Here is a 22,292-nt window from a genome sequence, read left to right as displayed (position 1 = left end):
CATATTCAGCTAGCTGTCGACCAGCACCCCCAGGTCCTTTTCCGCCGGGCAGCTTTCCAGCCACTCTTCCCCAAGCCTGTAGCATTGCACGGGGTTGTTGTGATCCAAATTTATACTGCTAATCAGGCTCTGCCCTTGAGCTTTGCTGCAGATCTTGCGTGGGAGGGCTTGTGATTTCTCCGTTCTCTTTGTTGTTAAGGGCATAATCTGAAATTATCAAGGGAATCCTGAGTTCAGGATAATTTCAATTTGAAGACCTGGTGGAAAAGAATCAATTTATTTCTCCATGAGCCTATCACAATATGTAAAGTTAACTGAGAACCCCTGTTGAGAAACATCACTGGAAACAGCTGAGTTAAAATCCATTCAGCTTAACAAAAAGCAGATTAAAAAGTCTTTAAGTGTCTAGATGGAAAAAATAATTCTTGTAGAAGAGGGCTCTTCAATCTAGTCAACAAGACTATAACAGGATTTGGCAGCCAGTGGTTGAAACAGAAGAGAGAATCAAAGCAGAAGATAGATGTAAATTTTTGCCAGAAATGGTAATTAACCATAGCCACACTAATACTCTTCAGCATTGTTAACGGCTTGCTGCAAGACATGATAGATAGCCCATTAACTTGCAGTCCTTAATTCTAGGCAAAAAGTCTTTTGAAAAGGCATAGTCCAATTTAGCCACAAATTGTTGGGCTTAAGGCAGTAATTGGATGAATTTCTGTGGCCTGAGTTATACAGAGGAGCCAGCTAGAGGATTATATAGCTGACCTGTCCTGACCCTATTTTTTTTTTTCCATGAAGTTTCCAGCAGGTATCCAATACAGTTCATTTTTATTCTTTTACCTGCTATGATTTTAATAGAAGACTTTAGACTAATCTCTCAGTTCAAGATTTCGAGAAGTCCTAGTGAGGGCAGCAGCCTCATTTTAGGGAGGTCTACGTGAAGCCATCCAAGGGGAGGCAGAAATGCAGAACAGTTTGTCTCTGAAAATAAGGCTCCTGTTAAGACATCTCAAACTGTGCTCCTCAAAGAGGCACTCAACCACCAGTCACATTGGAAAAAACTTTGCGTGTGTGGTTTTCTTGGGAATGTCGCAAACATCTGCAAGAGGTTTGGTTTGCTGAATAGGGGAGTTGCCCAATGTTCGCTGCTATCTGTAAAAACCTCACTAGCTAAAGTACCTTGCTCGTAGCAAGCAGACAATGAAGAGGAAGATCTCACAAAGCCATTAAAAGGCAGCGGGAACCCTGAGGCTCTGAATATTCTCAGTACCCATGCACAATACAGGCTCTTAAAAGCATCTGGTTTCGAAAACAACTACAGCAATGAAAAGAAGGGTGGAATTTAAATGTTGCCCTTGAATGTATCAGCAAATAGTAGAAGCCCTAAGCAGTAATTCAGTTTGAGAGATATATATATTAAAAAAAAAAAATTCCTTCCTTGTGGTTAACAACTATTTTAGTAGCTAACAGCCTGAGGTGCTATTGGAATTGCTGCTGTAATAGGGATTTCATTATTTTTATAGCCTTTGCTTATTTCCTAGATTTATGAACAAATTTTCTTTAAGCAGATCTTGCACCTATCAAGAAATCAGCTCGGTGATAGGAAGAAAATGTTGTGGAGCTCTCAGTTATGCGTGGCTTATAGACATGTAATAGTTGTGAACTCTGACTATAATTAAAATAACATCACTCCCTTAATAGTGTGGATGCAGTTCAACTGGTATAGTCTTGCACTGGGATATAGCGTAGATTTTTCTCCCTGGAAATCCCTGGGAAAGCTATAAGCTATCTAGAACAGGAGTTAACTTAATTGCTGTCCTTGTCACATACTAAACAGTTTCTTACCACTATGGGCATGTTCTGAATCACCTCAGTACTATTAGTGAAAGTTATACCCTTGACCAGAATAACTATATAACAACTGGGTCCAGATTTGACTTTCTAAGATGAAGCTTTACCAGTGGAGAGGAGCAGCATGGACATGTCCCCGAGCAAGGACAGAGGGGCAAAGGCAAAAACTTCCCTGCTGAAAAGGAAAGGTCCCGGGCATCTTTCTCATCTCGTAGCAGAGTGGTGCATGTGAAATTCAGGGGACAAGGGAGCACTAAATCAGAGAGGGTATGTTTGTCATAGCATCTCATATGACTACACCACGGCATGTGAATTTAAGGCTGTATTTAATTGCTTGTTTTAAAGAGCTTACCCCCAACGTTGACAGCTCTCATTTCCCAAAAGGGCACAGTGTTTCTGTAGTCCACAATAGCAGCTGTGTGAATAACCACGTGAACTCCCCGCATGGCAGCAAGGAGCAGATTGTAGTCTCGAATGTCTCCTTTCATCACTGTCACATGAGTGGTAGCTGGAGAAAAATGATATAACCATAGATGCGGGGGGGGGGGAAATACAAATCGGCATCCCCACCTTCTTGCAGAATGAGGATCCTGCCTGGAAAGCTTTCTTCTCTGCAGGGCAAGCTGAGGCACACTCTAACTAATGACTATGCTATTTGAATACATCACACCAGGGGAAAATACATCCCTATTTTTGAACCCCAAGAAGCCAGATCCACATCTGGTTTAATTCAGCACAGCACTTTGCCAGTTTGCACCAACTGTGGGTCAGAATAACTGCGTCTGTCATTGCAAATCTCTAGCGTGCATCCAAGGATAGCGCTGAGCAAGAATGGGAGACTGTTGGCCCAGAGCTGCAGCTGGTTACAGGACTTGCTCTAGTACGTGTGAATGAGTGAAGCTGTGCCGGGCAATTTCCTTAAGACAGAAGATTTTTAGAGCTTGCTGGGAATAACATCAGACGAGTTCAAGGGACATTGCACAGAGCTTTATTTAAATTGCAAATGCTATAGATGGGAAGGGAAAATAATGTAACAGGTTAAAAAGTTCAATAGGAAATTCCTCCCTTTAAGCCATTCAGAAGGAGTTTTTTTTCCCCCCTCCTTCTCCCTCAAAATAGCTGTTCCATACATGGCTACTGTTGGCATCTACTGCTAATTTTCTTGCTTTGAGACAGTGTTGTAACATTAAAGTGGGATTTTTCCCTTTTTCCTTTTCTGTAGTTGGGAATAGGCCAGCAAGAAGCTGGGGTTGGGAAGCTGTACTCCTTGGGGCTTTCATAATGAGCCAGACAGCAGTAGCAGTCGCAGGACTGCTTTGGGAAGGAGATGCCTCCTCTGCCCCGTGCTGGCAGCTTCCTGGAGAGTCCCATGCAGCCAGGGATCCGGGTAGTGATTTCTGAAGGACCATGCACATGAGCAGCTCAGGGAAGAGTCTGTGACTCCAGCCGTGGAAGTGTTATGATACAGAAACCCTCAGTGAACAGCTATCAGGACAAGGGGATAAAAGAACAGGGTTATTCCTCATGAACTCAAAGGAGAGACAAAATTCAAGGTAGTAGGTCAGCTGGATGAGCATTTGCTAAGAAGTATGGCATGTAGGAAGAGGCAGAAGTTTTACAAAAGGGTCAAGCTGATTTCTTAATTAGCATAACCAAGATTTGGTGGACTAGCTCATAGGAGTTTTAACATTAATTTAATATTAAAGCACAGAGTTGATTCAGCAAGAATAGAGCGGAAAAAGAAAGAGGGCATTGCCCATGTAGCAGAGGTAATACACTTGCCTCCAGGACCAGAGTGCAGAGGAGGGTGCTCCTGCTGAAAAAGTCTTTGCCAGTGCTGAAAGGTGGAGCAGGGTGTCAGCAGCCTCGTGGTGGGGGATTTTGCTGCTACTTGGTGGTGAGGGAAAGCCCATAACTAGTCAGGTTGAAGTGTTAAATAGTCTCTTTCACATCATCTGTCTTAAGGCAGCTGGTGCAATTAAGACCGGCAAGAGAATGCTGAGAGCTCAGCCAAAACCAGGGAGGACACAAGGCAACCAGGAGATATTTTCAAATTGATAAGGCCTGATGAGCTTTATCCAGGGCTACTGAAGAGGTGAGGGGTGTCACTGCAGCTTTATTGCATTATCAGCTACTTTGGAGAACTTTTGGAGGAGGCACTGGAAGACTGCAGCAGAGCAAATGAAACACCTGTGCTTAGAAAGGAGGTAAAGAAGAGCCAGGAAATTACAGAACAGCTTGATTTCAACCCCAGGAAATTCAGGAACACACACTTGAACAACATGTGTGTGAGCACCTGTGGGATAATAAGGAGAATAGAAGCAGCTGACATGGATTTGTCAAGAACAAATCAAGTCAGATAAATCTCCTTTGTTCTTATGACAAGTTAACAGGCTGTACGGATATTGTGTTACAGGTCGATGTCATCTATCTTGATTTTAGAAGGGCTTTGGAAACTCTGTGTCATTCTCATAAGCAAGTCAGTAAAACATGGTCTAAGTAAGCCACATTAGGGTGAGCACAAAGCTGGCTGAATTACAGTCCTCGGGGAACTGCCAGCTGTGGTAGGTGGCTGCCCTGGGGCTCGCCAGGGCTTATTGCTGTATTTGAGTCTTTTTTACTGTTTTCATCAAGAATCTGGCAGATTTGTTCATTAAATCAGTAGATAACATCAGACTGGGAGGGACTCCAAGTACGCTGGAGGATTAAAGTACGGGCTGAACGTAACTAATGGAGTCTGGAGAGAAAAAAAAAAAGGTGAAATTTGATAGGGACAAAGAGGGGATACTGGGCTTAGTAGGGAAGAGGCAGTGGGTCTTTGTGAAAGAATTAAATTGGGCCGGGACAGCTTAGGAGCTATCGCCTGTCAGCAGGGTCTTGCAGCTGTGAAACAGGCATAATTGTACTGACAGGTACAAGGAGGAGAATAGTTTGCAGGACAGAAGAAATACATCCATCAGCTTTACTCAGCACTGGGAAGGCCACAGCTGGCCTCTCTGTCCCAACCTCCGTGCCCCTCTTCCAGAAGAGAGCAACACCAATGCCCAGAGATACAGAAAGTGTGAGCTGCAGAGGACGGAGGAGTGCACGAGAGCCGTTTTAGCCTAAAGGAGAAAACAGCGTGGAGTGGAAAGGGGTGGTTTTCAAACGATGAAGATTGTCGTAAAAAATGACAGTATTAACCTATTCTACCTGTAAGGTTAGATGAGAAGTCAAGGACTTAAATTGCAGATTAGACTGTACCAACAAAAATGGCCTTACGGTGCAGGAATTGGGTGCCTGAGGTGCCTTGGGAATGGGATGGAAAAACATCTGTCGGGAAGGCTGTGGCCGAGCTGAATTCTGCCTTGGGGCAGGGGGACGGGGGTTGGGATGGTCCCTCAGGGATGCTTCTGCCTCATTTTTATGTGATTTGCTGTGGTGTTAGGGCACAGACCTCTCCTGGAGCAGGGATTATGGCAGCTTCTTAAGGTTTAAACATTTTTTTTCTTCAGTTATAGGTGCTTTTAAGGCAATTGGCTACCTGAAGCCTGGGGAAACCAGTCTGGTGAGTTCATCTGCCTAGGGAGGGTTTCTGCTAGTGATATTTCCCTGGGAGTCTTTTAACTTGCTTTAAGTGTATCTCCTTTCTATTGATATCTGCTAACAGATAGGATCTCCCTTATCATTTTTTCCTCTCTCGTTTGAAGCAGGCTGAAGGTTTGGACAGTCAGAGAGAGGGGCACCCAGCCCACCATTAACCGTGCAGAGCACCATGAGCTGCATTGGCTTGTTTTGTGTGGGTATTCTCAAATACAGTAAAACAGGTTGTTTTTCCCCAACATATCTCACTGTAATCAAGCCTGGTGAAACATCAGAAGGCAGCTCTCAGAGTATGATCAAATGGATGAATTTAGTCACTTTGAGCGTGTTTACTGAGACTCACCTCTTCCTTTTTTATGTGCAGCACAGTAAGGCTACTATAGGTTTCTCCCAATTATTTCAGTAATTTATTTCACAATATCTGCAGCACGTGCTGCGCTTGTTCTATTATTGTCAGGGGGTTTTTGTTATTGTTCTCAGATTTGGTAACTGGTTGGAGCAGTTCAGGAGCATGGGGTTTTTGTCCCTGTGCTGTTAGTCAGACTGGTTGAGCAGAAGCAACTGGGTAGCCGAGTTCCCATGTCAGGTACTCGCTGTGCATGTTGCTCCTTACAACTGATCCCTGAGTGGGGACTTAGATCCTCCGTGTGATGTATCTCTTGGAGTTACACACACTATGGATCTTTTTGCTTTGATTTAGTCCTATGCTGAGAAACCTCTCTGAGCTAGAAGTTATTTTTCATTCAGTCTGTATAATCCAGGTTCCTACCCCGTGCCTGTAACTGTGGCATCTCCAACATAATACCAGCTGTCTTGAAAGGGAGGGTTATGGCCGCTAAATAGAAGCTGATGCCCTTTTCTTACCTGTGGTGAATTTTTCTATTTCTTCTCTTGCTACTGAATCAAAAACTCTGGCTTCTTTGATGTAGTCTTGTTGAGACAGGAGCTCTACGATCTTCTCCCCAATAAAACCACATCCTCCTGTCACCAGGTAGACCCAGGCTCTATCCATTTCTGAAGATGTTTTTCTGGTTGAGGAGTAGAGAGAAAGTTGCTGCCAAGATCCTATCGTGCACTGTTAATCTCTCAGCCAATATGTTTTCTGAACTAAGTCTAAAGTTTAACTGTCGTATAATGTTACTGGCTGAACATTAACTCCATCCAGTTATATATAAATCAGGTTTGCATTGGCACAGTGCTGCCACAGACATACCAATGCTGCGTGCAGGCCAATTCTGGGCTCTCTGACTCAGCCTTTCCCTTCTAGCACGGTAGCCTGTGATCAGCGGGGCACCTCCAGCTTGCCTTGGTATGTGGCCAGTCTCAGTCCAAAATTTTGATGCCAGAAGTTTTCCATCCTGGACAGCCCTTTCCCACGGGCCGGGTTGTCAGTCGTTGTAGCCTAGATCTCTCTGGGTGCTGCACAAGGGTGGTGTGTCCTAGAGATGTGCTTAGCGCAGCTGTCTTTTAGCGTGAAGCTACAAAGATCTCGTTCCCATGCACTAGTGAATTTGTATAGATGGTGTAGAGCAGCAGCTCTATCCCGTGCTGAGCTGTGTTGTGCACAATACAGGCAGGGTCAGGAATGGTCATCTGCAACTTTATGATCACTGACTGTACCAGTTTGATTATCTAGTATGGCTCTCCTGAATGAATTCTTCTTTGAGTTGGAATATAGACATACGTACACACACTCTCTCATATATTTAGGAGGAGAAAGTCCTCTCTTAATTTGAAAAACGTCTAGGAGTAAAAGCTCTACCACATCCTCTGACAAATTGTTACAATGGTTAATTATCATCACCGTTAAAAGAGTGCACTGTTGTGTTTTATCTGCCAGACAGTGGCTAATATACCTTTTCCTTGCTAGGCTGTAAAGCATGTGTGCTATTCAGTTTGTCATTTGGATAAAAAAAAAATGGGATCGGCTTTGTCTGAGGGTGCTTGATCCTGTCCTAAGATTGGGATGTGGGGAGGGAAGACCGGCCCTCTGGCACGGCTGTTTCTCTCTGCCTCTCTCATAAAGAGCCTCAGAGATAACTAAGTCAGGCCTGATCAGCTACCAGTCTCGCTTCGATGCCAAGTAAATTATTTCCTCGAGTCTGGAGTAGTCAAATTTTTTCCAATCCATCTTTGAACCAACTTGTCACCATTTTTGGTGAACTGTAGACACACTGTCCTAAGAGAGGTAGCAGTGGTAAATAGGGTAATATAATCTCCCTGCTTACTTTCTCTTTACAATATGCACAGTGTAGTAGTTGCCTTTCTGGCCATAGTGTTGCTTGGGAAGCTTAGGATTAGTTTGTTCCCATAGCAGGATCACTGCTTTCCCCATGCCCAGTTCCCCAGTCTGTGAGCATGGGTTACAGATGCTGATTCAGGCTGCGTTGGGGTGGGGGTACTCCTGGTAGCCCTTCCCTGGTCACATGCAACAGGCTGAAATGTGGAGAGCAATTCCAGCTGCGTGAACGTAGAAAATATTGTATATTGTCAGAGCCAGTCTTACTCCAGCGTTAATGCTTGGCTGCCTTTAACAAGTAAGCTGTATAGCAAGTTGCTGCTGAGGATGTGGTTAATGAAGAGTTAAGGCAGCGTATTCAAAGAGTGACTTGTGTTTCATTTGTGAATATATATTTTTTTTTTCAATCAGCTCCTGCTAGAAGTTCAATCTGTTCAACTCTGCCATTGACTTTTCTTGTGCTGTGTTAAGCGTTAGGAAAAGCGCCGTTTCCCCTTGCTGTGATTACAATCAGTGGCCATAATGGCCCAGAGACCAACATGGGCCTGATGCTAATTTGGTGCTTGGCAGACCAGCACAGCCACAAATGTCCCGAGGAATTAGTTTAGCCTTTTATCCAGCAACTCCGAATCTGTACAGTAGTGATTAACAGAACTGCCTTCCCTCAGAGGACTTTTTGCAAGGATAAATATATCAGAGTTGGAGGTGTTAGGACACAAAAACCAAGATAAATACACCCTGAGAGACCCAGAGAAGTGCTGCATGGGAATGTTTGGCATCAAGTAACCTTGAGTACGTCCTCATCAGTGATGTAAAAAGCTGTATGAAGCAGAGGCCTTGATGCTGTGGACATTTCTCAGTGTTTACAAGACTTAGCCTTTGCTACAATATTGGTATCTGCAGTGTAATCTGATTGGTAGGGGAAAAAAAAGTTGGCTGCGATTTACGTATCTCTCATTTTTGTTAGGATATAAAAAACAAGTTCAGAAACCAGCACTGTCACTCTCCTACAGCCAAGGCTCACGCAGAGTAAAGCCTCCCTTAGCAAGCAGAGAGTTGCATCTAAATGGGTAGTTGTTCCCATCATAGGAAGGTTTAAAAAAAAAAAAGTCCCTAACCACATCCTCTTCTAACAGTTTGAATTGTCACAAGACTCTGGGGGTCTCCATAAGCCCAGAGGCAAATTCAGAGAAAGCGCAAGTGGGCAAACGCAGCCGCTTCTGGAGGAGGCAGGTGCCCAGGAGGTGCCAGGGCATTGCAGGGAGGAGGCCCAGGCAGCCGTTGCTGTCTTAGATTAGCCAACTCGACTTCCTTCAACTGTAAGGAAACTTATGAGGAAGCGAGGCAAGTTGCAGATAACAACAGATTTTAATTTACGCTCTTAAGCACTGCAGAATTCCCTCTCTGGCTTGTTTCCCCGTCGCACAGTCTGCTGCAGCCAGCCTGTCCTCAGAGTGCCCTAGCGCAGCTGAGGGAAAGCTGCGATCCCTGTATCTGTAGTGACGCCGAACTCCTGCAGGAATGGGAGGGCTGTTCCTGCAGGAAGAGTCTGCCATATCCAGGTAGTGCCTCGCTCTGCAACGCAAAGCAAGATGCTCGGAGTTGACATTGCTTGAAGGCTTACCCAGGCTGCTTTAGGAATTAAATGCCTCACCGTGAAGGCAGGATATGCCCCTGTATTTGGTTAGCGTGGCTGGGACTGCCGAGTAGTGACTAGGTGCGTCCTAGAGACAAATCTCAGCCCTCTGAGATGGCAGCCACGCTTGCTGAAGCAGCCTAGCCAATATCTGCAGAAGAGCCAGTCCCATCACGGGCAAGGAAACGGTCAGATTTGGCTTTAGTTGATGAAGGCCCTTTCTGCCCCCTCCACCCCACGGAAGATGACCAGAAGCAGGGTCTTTATGCACAATCTTGTTTTTTAAGAGACCTGCAAACATAGAGAAAGTTGAGAAGTCAGGAAAGAAAAACAGATGCTCTAATTTCAGGATGCAGTTTGCTTGAACTTGCTCTGAACTTTGTAAATACAGGACACCTGACATCATATTCATTTACAGTATGTTTATTTCTCAGTGCATTACATGAAAGGTCTTTGGTATTTGTGGGTTCTTGAATACTGTTCCCACTCTGCTCTGTAAGAAAATGCTGAATACAAAACATTCCATATACAGTAACAAAACCCATAGCAAATAAAGAGAAATAGATATTTTGAACAATAACATAGCAATATGAAAACAGATAAGTAACCATGCAAGAGGTGGAACAAACAGGTCGTGTTTACAACAAACATTAGAGCCTGCCATAAATGAGTTCATCATGTCAGATGAGATTTATTCTTGCTCCAAGTTAAGAAATTACACGATTGCAAGATACTGCATATGGCTGCTCTATAAAACACCAAATGGTTGTAAAGCTTATTACAATGAGAGAAGCCGGGACCATTTGCACACATACGAAACACACCGATATAAATAAAAAAATACTGTGTAAAATAACTAGTGAAAAAGTTAACGTTTCCTTCTACGGATGGGAATGTGCTTTGTGAACAATTATAGCACCTTTGAATTGCTTGGTTTCAACGCAATCACAGAAACTGCGAGTAGTTTAAACTCCTATACTACCAAACACCAGAATGGAATGTAATCTCGAGTAAGACAGAAGCTGTAAACGTGGAGGAGAATGGATTTCCAATAAATTGTATCAAGAAGTAATTCCAGAAGCTGATTGTCTTTTAGAAGCCTTTGTCACAGTGGTCAGGTTCCTGCATTAAAATAGTTCATTGCAGAGACTGGGAGTGAACCCCAGTCCCAGAGCCAAACTCTCCGAAAGCCGCTTGTGAGCCACGTGCTCTGCTCCACTGAAAGCAGCACCAGTCCGTGCTAGCTGAAGATCTGGATCTGATTTTTCTGGCCTGATCCTTTGAAAGTTGATGGCAAAATTACTGTGGAGTTTGGTGGGAGCAGGTGAGAGCTCTTCTCTCTAGTTTATTCCTATTTCCCTGGGTTGCTATCAATTCTTTACAGTAAGTGCAAATTAGATACTCTGGAGAGAAGCGTTCTCCGCCTCCCAGGAGTACCAGATTGCTGGTGAACATGAGGGTGCATGAATTGCAAAGATTTTTGGTTGTGCAATGTGCTGCTGCTGCTTCTGGTTAGCTCAAGGCAAGGAAAATGCGTTGCTACTACCAGAACTGATCCAAGTCAAAAACACATTGGAGCTCAAAGAAACATTAAGAATTTCAAAAAAGTCTTAGGAAAAAAAAAAGGAAAAGAACACACTATGGTATTGCACGGTATGCGTGTAAGATAAAGCACTAAACATTTCAATTAAAATATATTTCTAAATGAGCACGCATTCAAAATAAATCCACTCTCTAAGTTACATAGACATGGCAAGATGCATTATATGCCCTGGCTAAAATGAACCTTAGTATCCTGCCTAAGATGGAAAACGTGGTTGGAGTGGTTTGCTTAGTCATGAATATCATTAATGTCAGCATGTGAGGCTGTGTTCACCTTTAAAACATAATTAAACTGGGACTGCGCAACAGTGTGGTCCAACCCTTTTGTAAGTAGAGCGGAATGAAACCCCAGCTGAGAGAGAAAGTCCATTTGGTACAATCCTACTGTCACCCACATTAAAGATACAGTACCGCATGAGAGAGATGTAGCTAAATAAAGCAAGAAGTGTGGGGAGAAAAAAATTACATAGCTCATACAGAAATCTGGAAAAGTCAGTAATTATAATGGTTGCAACCTAAACCTAACCAGTCTTTTGACAATTGACTCGGCAGGATGCATTGCAAACAACTTCCATGAAATTTCCTTTCATCTTGCCAGTAATTTGTTTCAAATAATTTAAAATCCAAAATCCTAGTCAATATGAATGACTTGACGAGAGCACTCATCAAGCTACTGCAATAGCTCTGAATTCAGGAAGACAAACTTGGAGGAAGAAAAATTTCTCTTTCAATTCAGCGTGAAGGCTCCAAAATGAAGTGAAAACGGCCTCATTGTACGCCCTCTTCCCCAAAGTCAACCCTGTAACTACAGGACCAGTGAAACCAAATTTTGCTGTTTCCCTTTTTTAAAGATTGCTTTGGTTTAGTTTAGTTCCTGAAACTGCTATGAGGACACTTTCTTAATGCGGCAAGCGACTACAGCTAGCACCAACCTGCCCAGTGTACACGTTTAGACTGAACTGGGTTTTTTCCCTCAGTCTTCAGGGCCTGATTTTCCACCACCTGTTGGTAGGCATAAAGGCGTTCTCTCCCAGACGGCACCAGCTATGTCTTGTAATGTCCATGTGATCAAGACCAAGATGGTCCTGATTCAACAAAGAGGTAATCAAGTACTTCTCAATTCCTACACAGTAATCAGCCTGTAAATAGGGAAACAGGTTTTGGGGGTTTTTTTTCGCATTTAATTCTTAAATGGAAAGATTATGCCAAGAATGTGTCAGTGGCTGCACCATGCTTAGCTGTTCCCCAGCAGAGCTACTGCCCTCACAGTAGTGAACGGAGGGGCATGGGCTGCTGTACAGCACTTCAGTCATTCGCTCACTGTTGGAAAGCTGAGCTGTTTGTATTTGTGACTGGTTTTAGGTTAAGAGCTGGTTGCCAGCCTTCTTTAAGACACTGATTTAATTCAGCATCATTTATATACATGCTGTCATTAGAGTTAGCACTGGATTTAGAGTTAGTGCTAGATTTGGAACTTTTGAGACTTTATTTCATTCTCCCAAAAGGATTATGAATACAGGACAACTGCTTGAGGTCAGTAACCTGCTTGACTTGGGCAGTTTTACTTGTTTTCTTGTCTTCTGACTATATCACCCTCCAGCTGTAATTCAGAGTACAGGCAGGCAAAGGAATGCTGGAGCCCGAAGCATCAGCTCTTGGCAAAACCCTGCATTCACTTCAAATGTTGGAGTCTTAGGGAAAGAGAGCACCCGATCGTACCTTGCCTTCAACTCCCCAAACTTTTGTAACGCTTTGGCCTTGTTTCTTTGAAGCGTCCAAAGGAAAACTTGAGCATACGGAAGCACAACCTGAACTACGTGGGTTGACTGCTGCACAAGCTCCACCACTGGCAGTAGCCAAGCAGCGCGAGGATTCAAAAGCAGGGCAAGTCAATGCATTTACTGCAGCCTCCAAGCCAGCTTAAACCAAGGCTGTTTATTATTTAGCTGTACAGCAGTAAAAAGCTTCTGTATGAGGACAAGTTTCTGGTGCTTGCTCTGCATCAGCTTAGGACCATTTCACCTGTTTTGGGACGGTTGGATTTCTAAAGAACAGGGCCACATGAAGACATACAGTGAATTCAGTCATCCTGAAGTAGCCTGTAGCCTGTTCATTTCTGAAAATATAATGCTCTTCAGTGGAAAGATTTAGACATTCTGATGTCTCTATAGGTCTACCATGTTTACAATGTATATGGAAAGTTACTTTAATGTGTGGCTGATGTTGGGCTGGCAGGAGCTCCTTCATTTTAAGCCTCATTTCCAGTGTACCACATGCTTCTGGTTTTGCCTTAGGAAGATCACTTTGGGTGGCAAGGGTTGCTGAATACGTGAACCATACAGTTGTTGGTCTTTGCAACAGCTGTTGACAGAAATATTGTAGCAGTACAGTTTGCCTTTTTCAGACAGCTGTATCTTACACTAGGAACCAGATAGAATGTGACCGATTTACCTGACTTATGCCATAAAATGACACAAACAAACTCAATTTGCTCACTTTTGTCCTCGGTGTGAATTTGAAAACTGAGGGGGGGGGGGGGGGGATTAAAAAAGAATTAAAAAATGGTACCATTGGTTCTGTTGATTGTCTCACCCTTTCTAACAAAAATCACTGTCTACATGAATGACATCAACTTGTCAGATTTGGTTTGCACAGCAGGTGTAGCGATTCATTTGTCACTGAAGGGCAGGTTCAACTTCATAACCCTGGACGCTGGGACTTCCCCCAAGTTATTGCAAAAATTAAAATGACTTTGTATTTAACTCCCAATGCAAGATAAGCTCGTGACAAGACTTGTAATTCCTTAGGCTGTGGTTTGCTACTACACCTCCCGGATTCAAATGGCAAGGATTTACTCAGAAGATAAAAACGAAACACTGTGAAAACATTTTTTCCTTATTGATGTAGGATTAAGAAACCATTGCAAAATATCCTTTTCTGTGAATAGTTATTGCTACTACTTAATTACCTCTGGATGTATGCACAAGCTGAACACAATATGGGAAAACTCTTGCACAATTCCATCATATTTCATATCAACTGCTCTGTATTTTCACAGAAACAGTCTAATCTCACTGAAGATAGATAGGAAGTCAATGTTGCCATGAACATTTGCATCAAAAGTCCTTGCTCAGCCAGCCATGAATAGAAATAATGCCACTCACATACAATTAGCAACATGAAAAGCCAAGATTTTGATGCTAAAGTCCAAAGAGTAACCTGAATTTTCAGAGTAACAGCTTTAAATGTTCTTTGAATTTTCCAATTTGTTCTTTGCTTAAAAGAAATCCTTGCAGATCATGCTTTAACGGCCTATGGAAGTGGTATCTTCACCTGGAAGTCAGCATGACACCACCACATGAAATAAAAGCAGATGCCACCAACTATACCAATGGACAAGGCTAAGGCTTGGCTTTGAGTCTAGATGGGATTGATTGTCTCAGCCAGTTAAGCAGTGCTTTAACTGAGTAACTTTCAAGGGCAGTGAGGAAACAAGGGGAGAATTAAACTCTTGAGACACAGTCAGGAGGTGTCATTTCTGTAGACAGCTTCTGAGGATACCTGCCATCTGGTATTCCAAAGGCAAAACAACAAAATCAAGAAAAATGTTCATAAGACCCTCTCTGAGCTATGGATAAGACATTCCCTGCAATAAGGACGTAGTGTTGGCCAGGTAAGGAAACCCAGTTGCAACACTGCAGCCTCCTACCCACTTCATTTGCACTCTGCAATTAAGCACTGGGATACTGTATCTTTAACTGGTGAACAGGCACGGAGAACACACAGATGCTCCTACTTCATCCGATTGCTTCTCCTTTTGGCTTCACTGTCATCCAGCAGTGAAGAGAGGATCTGGTAGGCCTGCGGCTGCTGGGGTCCTCCACGTTTGATCTTGATGCTGGTTCGCAGAGGGGAGCCCGGGATCCCATCTTGTCCAGAGCCTGGCTCAATGGAAGATAAAGAGTCTGTAAGGAGAGAAAGTCACGGGAGAGCGCTATTTAAAAGGGGAGGCTAAGGAAAGAGTAAATGGGCCCTTCTGAATGATACCTCTTCCAGAAGAAGTGTCGTCCCTCCTGTTGTCTTTCCATCCAGCGAGCAATTGCAGAGCTACATGTTTGCTGCCATCACACTACTTCTACATTAGGTCTTTCCCCTCGGCTCTGTCTAAACTCTTTGGGGTAAGTACTCTTACCGCATGTGGCCTAGCAGGTCCTGTTCTCATTTGCAATTCCATTTATAAAGCACTGTTCTTGTATTGATTATAATTTTTCTTGGGCTATACCTGCTACTCAGCATTGCCCACAGACTCCTGTTATTGAAGGATGAGGCCAAGTGGTCACTGGGAAGTGATGCTCCTGAGGGTTTAAGTACCATTTCACTCCTTGTAAAGGAGGACGTTTTGAGGCACTGAAAAGATTGAACGAAAGGATTGATCCACCCTAGGCTACAGCCAAATTAGCAATAAAGCTGGGAATAAATATTAGCTGTCCACCCTCCCAGCATGCCTCATGGTAACACACCTCCTCTCCCTACAGCGTCCTGCCCTACAAAGCTAAATATACATTTGACTACGGCCACTCTGCTATTTCCCAGCAGTCAGCAACAGATGCTGATAACCCGGTGCTGCCCCATCATTTTTAATGCCCCAGTTTCTTCTTCCTTTTGCCTTCAGAGATGGACGTTTGCTTGTTTCCCTGCCAAGAGCCCAACCTCACCAGCCAGACACCCAGCCTTGGTTTGATCCCACAAGGCAGCATTTCTGTTTCAAGTGAGCATTTGGCTGCCGGAGGATTTGTGCTGTGTTTGCTGGCAGTAAACACTGCCAAACAATTTGGGCTTTCGTGTGTCCTGCTGGGCTGCTCTCTGCAGTTTGCTAGGCCAGATAATCTCAAACTGCCCTCCCATTGCAGAGAATAGGTTTGTTTGCTGGTATGTTTTGCCTTGTTGCTTGGGTGGCTGTGGTTTTGGAAACCACGCTGACTGTGAAGTTTTTTGGGAAAATGAGAGCATGCGATTGGCATTTCTGCGTGGGTCTTTAAAGCTGGGCTGAGCCCAGGAACCTGTGGTAAAATCCTTAACACCTACAGTGGGAACATGACCAGATAGTTGGTGCCGAGTGATTTAAACCCGTGTGGTGCCTTTCAGTGCAGGGAGGTCTGTGCTCAGGGATGTTCTGTTTTGTTATTATATGTCTTTTTCTGTTTGTTTTTTTTTTAACCATATACACATGAAGGGATGAACATAATTGCACAAGGAAAAAAATGCTTTACTTTCTAAACAGTATTTTTGTAGGGCCTAAAATATGTCTTAAGTTAAAGAATAGAACTATGTCAAAAGCAGAGAGTAAAAATATAATTATCTATACTGTTATTGGATAAAAAAGGAACTATTTATATAAAGTCATACAATATACGTGTTTAAATATGGCCTTAACTACACTGTACCATTAAAACCCATCCATTTTTGCTGATGCAGTTACACTGGTATAGAAGTACACATGCGTATAAATAACTTGCCTCCATCTCAAGCAATAACAGAAAATACATTTATGTCAGTAAAAACCGTTTGCCAAAATGACCGTTTCAAAATAACAGCAGCGCATGCCTTGTTGCTGCTGCATTGCCAACAGACGATGTATAAAAGAGATAAACTAGGCAGTTCTGCAGGAGCAGAGTTGCGTGAATCCCCCAGTCCAAGTCCCAGTGTCTATACAAGCTTCCTGAAGAGCTGACATTTTGCTTTTTACTAGTATAAATGAAGGTACAATGTAAAACATAATGGAGGGCCAGGCCCTGGGTCCTGTAAATCCACTGTACTGTGCTTATGGACTGGGTTCCCCTTCCCCTCTTGCCCAGAGAACATATCGGCTGGGCATGGATTGCTGCCTAGGGGGCATCTTCCCCGCACCTCCACCATCTCAAAGCAAAGAGGCATAAAAACATCTCTTCCTGCCCTTGGTGTATAAAATCCAATGAAAATATGAAGCAAACTAGGATTAACGCAGAGGTAAGGTCAGGGTGACTGTGGTTAAATCATGGGTTTGTGATTCATGATTTCCCGAAAAGCTTAAGCTGTTGCTGCCTATTGCTTCTGGAAATAGTACTTTGGGCCTCTAAAAGACACGTCCATGGAACAATGAAGAGCAGTGCTGAGACCCAAGCCAGTTCAGCCATGTAACGGAGCACCATGCGCTGACACTGTTTCGGCTTTGAAGTGCCCAGCAGCATTTTCATTTTAGCACTGTGCTGGCTCCAGAAGGAGCTTGTGGGCTCTCAAAGCATGCTGCCTTACTGCACAGTAATAGATGCACTTTAAGTCACTTGCTTAGGAACTGCTGGACATTTTAGCTGTTTAGCATTTTCATAGGCTAAATCAATATCTAAAGGCCACTTCATAATAAAAGCGGATGTCAATCTGAAGGAAGGTATGAGCAGCTTGCTTTTCAAGTGAGGCCAGGAATGAGGTGCCACGTGTCAAGGAGAAAATAAGAAAGAAAAGTGCTATGGGACTTGGTTAAAAAACGCTCATCTCGGTGCCAAGGAACAGGCTTGCTTCTCACAGGCTGGGATAGTAGCTCTAAACAACATTTTGCCTCTACTGTGTTTCTGAAAGGGGAGAAATTGGCACAGCAACTTTTGGCAGCTGTGAGAGAATTGATCCTCAAGTGCCCCAAAGGGAGAAGTCTGATCTGTGACGATTGCACAAGCCCATACTCTGGTTAAGGGAAGAAAACACTCATTAAGGGATGATGCCACACACTGTACCAGTGATGGCAAACAGCCTCAACAGGAAACTTAAAATCTATCTGAACAAAGAACACATGAGGCTGTCTTTAAATCTGATTGTGAAAATAGGTTTTATGTCAGTTATAATCAGAAGACGTTCAGGGATTACTGGTTTTCAGGGTAATGCGTAGCGCTGTTCGGGCTTTCTCTGTAAAATATAGTGCTACACAAGGCAAGGGCCTCAGTGGTGTTAAAGTCACTTGGAAGACACTGTTAACAGGATTAAATGATCTGGCCTAAAGACTTGAACAAGCAGCTCCCTGGGAAGCTGGTAGATGATCTGTGCCACATGGCTTGAGCTGCTGCTCGTGACTTGGCTTTCTGAACTGTAACAAAAATTATTGTAGGGGTCATTTCACCTGCTACTGTAAAGCCAGAGTAACTAGTGCAGTTGGTGGAAGCTCTACATCCTCAACAGTTCTAAGCATCCTTTAAGTCATGTTGGGTACCTAGTTTTAAAAACCCGGCTTAAATAGATACTAGGACAGAGAGTTTAGGAGACTGGGGGCGTGTTTAACTATCAAGCAGCTGCCTCAACAGAGCCCCCAGTCGTCCAGAACAGAAAACATTAGCGACGCTTACCATGAATTCCTATCATGTGCTCAAGAATTAATACCCTCTCAGCTAAAATCTTCAGAGCTTCTCGAAGTTGTTGGACACCTTCCCCCTGCAAGAAGGAAAAGAAAACTAACATTGGTATATGTTGCAGAATAGGCTTCTTGTTCATAATGTTGCCTCCATAATGCCAAACTATGCAGTGTGAATGTTTAAAAAAGAAAAGATGTAAAAGGGGAGATAAGCTGCAAGGGTTAAGCAGGAATGCAGGAGAAATCCCTATTTAAAGAAAAACTCCTCAGTTATACCCCATGTTTGCAGAGCCTCTGACCCAAAGCCAAGCCTTTCAGTTTGGTTCCAGCTTCTGCAGCGGGCCGAACCCAGGGTGTATATTCCTGTCAAACCTTTATAACGTGAAGCTTGTGTTAACAGCTATGCTGAGCTACCTGGAGAACAGGTTTTGCTCTCATCTGACATTTACTCTGAACACCAGTGAGTTACGTGGGCTTTCTCTTTGTTGGTACACCAGGAAACCGGGACATGTAGCTAGCACCATCTTGTTGCTCCCTTATAAACTGGAACAGTGGCATGCAAGCCCCTCCTGATGGGCTTCACACTGCCTCTCACAGAGCTCCTAGCCGAGCCACATGCTGCCTGAAGCCTGTCCACATACTTTCACGTACACTCAAGCTGTAGTTTGTTGCCCCCATTGCCTTAGATATTGGCCTGAAGGGACTGATAGATGTTGGGAAGTATTTTAGGGTGGGAGAGCAGAGACGTGAGAACTCCAACTCTCTCTCTGCTTGATCTCTTCTGGGAGTCTGTCCCGGAGCTTGTGGGAGGGACAGTGGGGGAGTAATTCCCTACCTTGTAGCAGCTCTGTGTGGCAGAACAACCACTGAGGACAGAGGAGGTGTTCAGAGAGCATGGTGAGAAGGGCAGCTGACAACGTGGCCAAGGAAACCTCAAAGACCAGGATTTCTAGCATGTATTAAGATTAAACCCAAGGTTCGAATCATCTCTTGCTCTGCACTTTTAACTGTGGACGAGACCCTTGCCCTCCACAAAGCACCCTCCCAAAGGGAATATGGCTGAAGCACAGTAAAGAGACAAAAATGAAAGTAAAACAACTGTAGAAATACATGCTTACATCAGCACCTTTGTCACCTTCCTCACCCTTCTTGCCTGGTTCACCCTAAAACAGACAAGAAACAGAAATTTGTTTTCATGTGACTGAGGACCCTGTCCAGGATCACTTGCATCCCTTCCCGCCAAAGGAACAAATTAAAGCCAGAAGCGTTTCACCAGCAGAAAACAAACTGACTCTGGCATTTCACGCCAAGGGCCAAAGTGCTCTCATGAGCTCTGCCCTGGCTCCCACCAGCTTCCCAGGAGGTCATCACCACTTCTAACTCTGATTAACTTGGCCAGGAGTGGCCAAGCTGCAGGAGGGGCTGCCTGTCATGGCCTGGGCCCACAGCAAGGCTATACACATCTCATGAAGATCTCAACGAGCGATGCTTTTATCTCACACCGAGATAAAAATACTGTTCCCCTTCCCCAAACATGCACGTGTTCATCTTTGATTTAGAACATAAAATCCTCCATTCTGCTTTCACTAATTAGTCACATCATTTTCTGCCTCTGAAGATGCTCATTAAGCTTTTCTTGAACAAAGATCCCTATGTATGTGCTGTGAACATTGGTCTAATGTTCCCCCCAACCAGGAAGTTATGCATTTCTCAAAGAACAGATGACATGGAGAGATTAAACCACAAGCTAAACATAAAACAAGGGAAAGGGCTAACAAGCTGGTGAATAAAATAGAGTGGAAATGCCTGGGCTCCTCAAACTTGCTGGACATCCCTGAGATACTTGCAAAGCAGGGGTGGATATGGGAGGAAGGACTGAAGAGAAGGTTGTGTGAATTGTACAAAATGATGAGGTGGAATTAAAGAAGAGAAAAGAGAAACCTCCCAGAGGACCTAGGACCTCTCTGGATGCTGCCAGCCAGAAAAAAACCAACTTGCTCCACTAGCTCACTTTCAGCCAGCCTTCATCTCCACCAGTTTGTTTGCACCCTAGCCATATGTGCCAGTGCAGACGTCTCCTGTGTGCATCCATTCAGGTATTGCCAAGAAATCATTTGGAGACATCTCTTAATCTCATTACAGGGTTTCCAGCTCAGCTTGGCAGACCAAGGTGCAAGAGGGAGCTGAGAGCAGCTGATGTACTTCGGGTTGTTTAACAGTGCCCACTTTGAGCTCTGGTAGTGCCAGGAACCTCACGGGGCAGGGAGAGGGCTTCTGTCTGCCAAGGTTTGGCTAGAGGGGATCTGCAAGCAAAGCACATCTCCTCTGTTGGTGTGACACCTTCCTGATCGCAGCATTTCAGCACTATGCTTAACATGTAGGAAGACTATGTTTCATTTGCAGAGGAGTATGTTAAGGTGAGGTTGCCTATGAACAAACGTCTAAGCTGGAGACAGTTGACCTCAGCATTGCATCTGAGAGAGCTGGTTGAACCAGCTGCAGCCCAGCTAGGCAGTATTTACTGTGCCAGGCAGGCACCAAACCCATCTGAGTCTTGCACACACCCGCAAGTACATCACTTACAGGAAATCCCTTAATGCCCCTCTCTCCAGTCAGACCTGCTTGCCCCTGTTGGAAATAAAGTAAGTGTCATTAGGAGATATTTTTCCATTTGACAAGAACATAGTGTAATTTTTACTAGTGGAATTAAGATGGCTTAATGAAAAACCTTACACTTGGGATAATATGAAAAAAATTCCTTTCCCCTGACATTATCACTTAGAGACAGCAAAAGGGGGTCATGGTTTTCTGTCAAGTATCAGCTCCAAATCCCATCACACTTTGGAGAAGTTTGGTTCGATACAGAGCTACTCAGCTCAGTACCCTCTCAGTAAGACGATTAGCAATTTTTTGAACTTTACAGCAGTCAGTTACGTTATACCAGGAAGGAATTTGGCTGGAGATTTGTTTCTTACAAAGATATTGCATTCTTCTATCTAGTAGAACTGATGGGCTGATGCTGCCCCAGACAGCAAACAGAGCCCAGGACTCCCACAGAGCACTGATTTAATCTGCCTCCTGCTCCACACACACATCCCCGCGTTAACCCCAACAGCTACTGATCAAAACACAGGTACAATATTTTGGTTGGTTTGTTTCTTTTTCCTGCTGTGCTAATTTTCACATTGTTTGCAGTGGGGTTTTTTGGGTTGGTTTTTTTATTGTTGTTGTTTTTTAAACAGAAACATTTTGAAATGGTACGTGTTGGTTTGGGGCGGAATGAAATGCCATCAAACTGAGCATCTCTTTTCTCCCTGTTTTCCTCTGCAGCGCTGGTTTCCCACCCCGGAGCACGCTAGGGCAGGGCAGAATCCCTGACCAGAAGAACAATTATAGATTATTTCATGAGAAAGCAGGAGCTGGGGAAGAAGCAGCAAAATTTAAAAGAATCTTTAGAAATCCATTGATGAAACAGCCAGTTATTTAACCTGGCTCTTCTCCCCTAGACATACACAGAAACAAACCCATCCTTTTTTCCCCAAAAAACTACCTAGCTGGCGGCAGCTTTTTGTAGTATTTGCCAGAAAGGGAGAGCTGCTTTGTTACTGTGTCCATCAAACTGCTGCTTTCTATAAAAAAAACAATGGGCCTTGGGCATCTAAAAAACATTACTACAGAGAGCTGCGCAGTGCTCGGTGAGCAGCTAGCCAGCACTAGACAAAGGCCCGTATCAACACGAAGAGCGCTGGGAGGAAGGCCCAATTTGTCAGGTGCTCTGAGCATCTTCAAAGGGAAATACTTGGATTCTGCACTGGAGGGAGTAAAGCCTGTGAAAAAGCACAGGCAAGCGGCAAATCACGGAGAGGAGACATAACAACGCACTCAAAATACATAAACGGACTGTTCTCTGTGTCCAGGGGGAATAGGAAAGGATGTTATCAGTTTAAAGGGGATCAAAGGATATTTAGGCTGGATGTTAGAAATATCTTTTATCCCAGGCCCTCACTAGC

The 22,292-nt window shown here is 44.0% G+C and overlaps 2 protein-coding genes across 2 annotated transcripts in view; both read right to left on the bottom strand.

The window, feature by feature from the left end:
* LOC103895774 (3 beta-hydroxysteroid dehydrogenase type 7-like) overlaps positions 1-6,448 on the bottom strand; it is a 14,871-nt gene extending 8,423 nt beyond the window's left edge. The window contains 2 exon segments of the mRNA XM_009275480.2: positions 2,204-2,359; positions 6,298-6,448. Coding sequence (XP_009273755.1) covers positions 2,204-2,359; positions 6,298-6,445 — 304 coding nt within the window. The 5' untranslated portion in view covers positions 6,446-6,448.
* An 8,254-nt stretch (positions 6,449-14,702) lies between these two features.
* Positions 14,703-22,292, bottom strand: part of COL26A1 (collagen type XXVI alpha 1 chain) — a gene marked incomplete at its 5' end in the record, with an annotated part of 154,353 nt that continues 146,763 nt past the window's right edge. Inside the window, 4 exons of the mRNA XM_019471032.1 lie at positions 14,703-14,875; positions 18,278-18,362; positions 19,401-19,445; positions 20,866-20,910. Of these exons, the coding sequence (XP_019326577.1) occupies positions 14,703-14,875; positions 18,278-18,362; positions 19,401-19,445; positions 20,866-20,910 (348 nt within the window). The remainder of the gene's footprint in view (positions 14,876-18,277; positions 18,363-19,400; positions 19,446-20,865; positions 20,911-22,292) is intronic.

This window comes from Aptenodytes forsteri, unplaced genomic scaffold, assembly GCF_000699145.1.
Source record: "Aptenodytes forsteri isolate BGI_AS27 unplaced genomic scaffold, ASM69914v1 Scaffold347, whole genome shotgun sequence".
Classification (NCBI taxonomy): domain Eukaryota; kingdom Metazoa; phylum Chordata; class Aves; order Sphenisciformes; family Spheniscidae; genus Aptenodytes; species Aptenodytes forsteri.
The sequence above is the reverse complement of the archived record's forward strand: the minus strand, read 5'-3'. Positions and strand labels throughout refer to the sequence as shown.